This window comes from Sceloporus undulatus, chromosome 6, assembly GCF_019175285.1.
Source record: "Sceloporus undulatus isolate JIND9_A2432 ecotype Alabama chromosome 6, SceUnd_v1.1, whole genome shotgun sequence".
Taxonomy (NCBI): Eukaryota; Metazoa; Chordata; class Lepidosauria; order Squamata; family Phrynosomatidae; genus Sceloporus; species Sceloporus undulatus.
In genome coordinates, this window is record NC_056527.1 from 112,343,276 (window position 1) to 112,349,739 (window position 6,464).

At 39.9% G+C, this 6,464-nt stretch overlaps 1 protein-coding gene across 1 annotated transcript; it reads left to right on the forward strand.

Moving 5' to 3' along the window:
• Window positions 1–2,840: 2,840 nt before the first annotated feature.
• Window positions 2,841–5,514, forward strand: LOC121933867 (vomeronasal type-2 receptor 26-like; the record flags this gene model as incomplete). The annotated part of the gene is made up of 2 exons (XM_042473856.1): window positions 2,841–2,868; window positions 4,610–5,514. Coding segments are annotated over 2 exons (933 nt in total), but the record flags the coding sequence as incomplete, so codon positions are not given.
• Between the last annotated feature and the right edge of the window lie 950 nt (window positions 5,515–6,464).

Below are 6,464 nucleotides of genomic sequence, written 5' to 3' on the forward strand. Positions count from 1 at the left end.
CCTTTTTCAGAACATGATCATGTTCCTGTCAAAGACAAATACAGATATATTTGTTGTCCATGCTCACTCGCATATGATGTTAGATTTACAGTGGGTGCTGTTTCAAATAGAACAAGATGCTGTGAGGTTTAAAGCCAACGTATGGATTATGACAGCAGATTGGGACTTCTCATCTGCAACATTTCTCAAAGCGTTCAATATACAAATTTTCCATGGTGCCCTGTCCTTTGCAATACACTCCACTGAGGTTCAAGGGTTCCAAGATTTCCTTCAGAATCTGAATCCTCAATCTGAAGAAGATGATTTTGTCAGGATCTTCTGGGAACAGGCATTTGACTGTTTATTTCAAAATCTGGCAATAGGTGAAGAAAGCTGCACTGGAGAGGAGAAGCTAGACAGCCTTCCTGGGCCTTTGTTTGAAATGAGCATGACTGGTCAGAGCTATAGTATTTACAACTCTGTGTATGCTGTTGCACATGCTTTGCATGCCATGTATTCACCAAGAATCAAAAACAGAGTGATTGTGGATGGGCACAAGATGAAGCCTTCTAAACCACACATGCAGGTACTCATCGGGAAGAAAGGAGTGAGATATAGGTATAAAGTAAACTAGGACTACAACTCTTTTTAAGTAGAAGCAATCATGTGATACATGAGTAAAATTAAAAAACAGAGTTGGGTATTATCTTTAGTAGGATCATTGCATTGCCTCAAAAGCTGTTTCAGTTCTTCAGAAGTCTTTTTCACTTTAGAACAATCTTCATCAACAATTGAAGGAGAAAAGAAAGGAAGTTTTAAAAAAATGACTACTGGACTAGGATGGAGGAATGGAATTGGGACTGGTGGGAATGACTTGTTTACTTTATTGGGGCTCAAGTAGCAAGGAAATCCCCATATCAGCAAAGTTGTAATACTGTTTGTCAGCTGCTCCAGGACCTGGAGCAATGGATGTAAGCTGCAGGAAAAGAGATTCCTCCTCAACATTAGGAGGAACTTCCTGACAGTAAGGGCTGTTCGACGGTGGAACAAACTCCCTCGGAGTGTAGTGGAGTCTCTTTCTTTGGAAGTCTTTAAGCAGAGGCTGGATGGCCATCTGTTGGGGATGCTTTGATTGAGAGTTCCTGCATGGCAGGAGGTTGGATTGGATGGCCCTTGCGGTCTCTTCCAACTCTATGATTCTATGATTCTATAATACTGCAGCCTGAACAAAGTAAATTGAAACCACATTTGGACTAGTGGTTCAAGGGAGATGGAAGATCCATGCAGAGCAGTACATTGTTATCTTCTTCTGGTGCCAGATCCTTGATGGTCATTTTCCATCTCAGCAGACAAAGAACTGGCAGGCACTGAACAATCTTCCTATTTTCGATTTTCTTTATGTCAGGAGCTTGTTTTGTATGAAAAACATTAGTTATCTCTGCCCATGACTTTTGTATTAACAGGCTTTTTTTAAAAAAAAAAAAATCTAGCTTCACCCTTTTCTGAAGAGGATTTCATTTAACAACAGTGCTGGAGAAAAGGTGTCTTTGAATGAGGAAGGTGGATTGTCAGGTGGATTTGATATTGTGAACTGGCTTACTTTCCCAAACAAATCTTTCTTAAAAGTTAAAGTAGGACGAATGGATCCTCAATCACTGTCAGAAAGACCATTCTCCATTAATGAGACAATCATTTCATGGCACCACAGATTTAACCAGGTAGGAATGTTACCCTGAAAATGAACAAATGGTGAACTAACATCAGAGGATACACAGAAAGTCTGCCTACTATAAATTAGGGATGGAAAGAATATTCCAAAATATTCAAAAATTACCCCAAAAAACATGTTTCCCAAGTGTCAAGAGTACCTGACAACGAAAAACCTGGACTCATGAGAATCTTCGCAATTGAGGACAAAATTTGTGCATGAGATTTTTGTGCAAAAAACAGTATCTTTTGTGCAAAAAACAGTATCTTTTGCATATAATTATTTCTGTGGAGAAAAGGCTGTTTCCTGTACACAAGAGGTCCCACACTACAATCGGTCTACTGAAAATCCCATGAGAAAAGCAGATGAGGAAAGAAGGATGAAAGCTGAAATTCATTAAATACGGAGTTTATCGCTTGGCATTTTAAATCGGCACCAGCCTCCCATGCTGCAGCCAGGACAGGGATGGAGGCAGGGATTATCACACACTAAATCACCACTAAATCACCACTAAATCACCATGGAATCACCAGCTGCCATCAGCTCAGGTCTCAGCTGGGTCCAAGTGGTGCTCTGCCAAGTCAGAAAGCTTTCCAACTTCTAAAAAGTGTTGGCGGAGCATGTCTGGGACCCAGCTGGGACCCAGGCTGATGGTGGCTGCAATTCCATAGTGATTTAATGTGCGATAATCCCCGCCTCCATCCCACATCCTGGGTGCAGCCCAGGAGTCTGGAATCAATTTAAAACACCAAGCGATAAGCTCCTTTATCTGTGTCTTGACATTCTGTTTTTGAGCAGGTTGTACCTCTTGCCTTGTGCAATGACCCATGCTACCCAGGTTACAGCAAACAAAGGATGGAAGGGAAGCCATTTTGCTGCTATACAGTGGTGCCCCGGGTTACGAATGCGCCGCCTTACGAAATTTCCGGGTTACGAAAAAAATCCATTGAAAAAAACTGTTCCGGGTTATGAAGGTTATTTCGGGTTACGAAAAAAAATTTGGTGCTTTTCGGCGCTTTTTCGCACGAAATCGCGGCTTTTCCCCATTAGCGCCTATGGCTTTTCGGCTTGCGAAAGCCTTTCGGGTTACGAAAGCGGCAGCGGAACGAATTAATTTCGTAACCCGGGGCACCACTGTATTTGTATTCCATGTCCAGAAGGGAAGATGTCAAACCAGAAAGGTAGGAAATAAAATAATATTGACAATATTATGACAATCAGGTACACAATCAAGTCAAATGGGACTTCTAATAACATTTTGCAGTGTATTCTCCTATTCAGAGCACCAGACACCCCATCTAAACCACTACTTCACATTTCTGTCCCAAATTTTGATCCATTCTATGTTCAGTAGCTAATGGGCATTCTCAGGACGCATCTACACTGTAGAAATAATGCACTACTTTGTGTCCTATGGGATCTTGGGGTTTGTAGTTTTATAAGGTCTTTAGCCTTCTCTGTGAAAGATTCCTGGTACCTCATAAAACTACAAATCACAGGATTTTGTAGGCTGGTGCCATGGCAGTTAAGGTGGTGTCAAATTGCATTCTTTCTACAGTGTAGGTGAACCCTCAGTCATCTTTGTTTCGTTCTGATTGGACCCCCAGTGGTAATGCTTATATCGCTCTCTTCTTCACAATGGCCCAATTTTTGTTCCAATCCTGGTGTCACACATTAATTACATTTGGCTTTAAGATAAGTGATATAATGGGACTCAGCAGATGAGCAGCTCCATCTTTACCCTTTCGGGAGCAAAAAGAAGCTGCCAAACCCCCGATTGTGTCACTTCTGGCCAGCGCAGTTTCGGTACTGCAGCATCCTCGCGCTATCATGGCACCACCCATGTAGATGGGGCAAGCCATGATGGCAGCCTCCTTGCAGACTAGGGCTGCTGGGCATGTAAATGCCCAGCCTCATCTAGCCCTAGTTTGCCGGGAGGACACCGCTAATCATCCATCTGTACTAGGCCAATATTACAGCTTTGTTTCACAGAATGAGAGATAGTATGGAAAAATGGTTTACTGAAAAACTTTTATGGAACATTTATTTAAAATGTTTTTAAATTGAAATGTTTTATGGAATATTTATTTTTTAAAAAGCGTTAATGTGAAGGTACTATGAAGTCATAATCCCTTTCCCATTCTCAAATCAGACCTAAGTCCATGATTCAGGAGAATTCATATTCATAAAGAATTTAAAATGTGGGCCTATGGCATCCTGATTTCATACTTAAAACAATTTATGCAATATCTTATGATAACTTATGCTAACTTATGGAATCCTCTATCTATAGAAAACTATACAGCATCCTCCTACGTCTTAGATCCTTATCGCATGAGAAAAGAAAGCCAAAATGGAGTGGGAGAGTAGCAACTTTCTCCTTGCCTCTCTGCAGGATGTTGTAGCACTTCCATTTGCTTTTCAAGGGAGATGGTTATAAAAGTGTTTCTTTTGTTTCACTGGAAAAATCTGCTAGAGAAAAGGCACGTTTTTATAACCATCTCCCTCAGGAAGGAGAACAGAACTAGGATGTCATGAGGAGAGATACAGAAAAAGCTGCTCCCATTCCATTTCAGCTTTCTTTTTTGGTGCAATATGGTTCATAGTGTGCTTTCTGCTTGCTCAACAACAACTGTGAGGAGACCCATGATTTGAACTGAAGATTTAGCATGATAAGAGACTTGAATCCTTTTATTCCCCTGATGTGACCCTCTTCATAATCTCCCCCCACATAGTAATTAATGATAATTATTTTTTTAAAAACTGCTATTGACAATCTGAATGCTTAGTTCTATGTGCTTACATATGGGGATGGGGCTTATGAATATTCTTGGTTGAACCCAAAAAAATAGATATATAGAGTCATATGACATATATGTAATGTACTTGATTGTTTGACACTGGTTTGTTTGTTTTTTAAAGATATGAATGACTGCATCAGTGGCCAAGAGGATCGGCATCCAAACATGGAAAGAAATGAATGCCTTCTCAAACATCTGAACTTTCTTTCTTATGATGAACCCTTGGGTGTCATGTTGGCTATTTTGGCGCTCTCTCTTGCAATGATCACAGCAATGGTTCTTGGAACCGTCACTAAATACCGGAACACCTCCATTGTTAAAGCTAACAACAGGAACCTCACCTACTCTCTGCTCATTTCCCTTCTTCTCTGCTTCCTTAGTGTTTTGCTCTTCATTGGTCAGCCACACATACTGACTTGTCATCTACAACAAATAGCTTTTGGCATCACCTTCTCAGTGTCTGTTTCTTCCATCTTGGCAAAAACCACCACAGTGGTTCTGGCTTTCATGGTCATTAAGCCAGGATCTAAAGTGAAGAAATGGGTGGGGAAAAACCTTGCAAACTCTATTGTTCTTTGCTGCTCATTTATTCAGGTGTGCATTTGCATAGCATGGCTATGTATGGATCCTCCATTCCTGAATTTGGATGTGCATTCTCTACCTGAAGAAATCGTAGTGGAATGTAATGTAGGATCAACCAATAATTTGTATTATATTTTGGGATACATGGGATTCCTTGCTCTTCTTAGTCTGAGTGTGAGTTTCGTTGCTCGAAAGCTCCCCGATACTTTTAATGAAGCCAAGTTTATCACTTTCAGCATGTTGTTGTTTTGTAGTGTGTGGGTGTCATTTATTCCAACTTACTTAAGCACTAAAGGGAAATATATGGTAGCTGTGGAAATTTTTTCCATCTTGGCTTCTGGTGCTGGATTGCTGGGTTGTACCTTCACACCTAAATGTTATATAATTCTGCTTAGGCCTGAACTGAACATTAAGGAGCAGCTAATAAAAAGGAAAAGAATGTAAATAATGACCTGTAATAAAATATTAATATTTGTATGAAAATTACATGAGAATCCACAAGGCTTCCACTCTGTCCATATTCCTGGAAAGCACTGTTTCAAGAAAGAAAATACAGAACTGAAATACAAAAACATGTAAATAAATCATTCTGGAATGTACTACTTCCATATGTATTCGTTTCACAGTGAAATAAGGATGGGAGATCATTTCTAAAGGCACTAACAGATAGCGTATGCCTTCAGATTTTGTGATTCAATTATTAGTTTTAAACTGTGCACAGAACTGTTGAGAGGGAATGTATGCATCAATGTACACTTTGGGGGAAATACTGAAATAATATTAAAATAAAGATTTTTTTTTCATACATTAAGTGGAGAAAGTGCCGCCCATGGGCCACATGTGTCCTGACAGAGCTATTCTATGGTCTCCTAGGGTCCACAAAGTGCCTCTAAATGCACTATAGGTAGTATAAGGAACAATTCTGTCATCCCTCACCACCACCACCAGTTCTAAGACCAGAAGAATCCTTTATTGAAAGAGAAAGGGAATCAGTGTTTAACTTCAGGGTAACATGCTGTTGTATGAAAAACTTCTCCTGGGTCTAAAAATCTATCTGAAAATAGATTGATTCATCCATCTCCATACCGAAACTTAACAGTATCATGTTAATCATGTGGTTCATCCCCAGTTAAAAAAAAGTGTTTGAACTACAGTTGGCCCTTTGCATCCACAGATTCTGCAGCCATGGATTTAAACATCCACAGCTTGAAAATAGTCAATATTTTTTAAAATATTTTTAAAACAGATATGAATGACTTTCAAATGCTCAGAAGATCAATATCCCTTATTGCCTACTAAACTTCCTCTCTTATTACAGTCTCTTGGGCATCTTCCTGACTGCTCTAGCTCTGTCATTTTCTCTAGCTATAGCTTCCATATATGGAATCTTTATG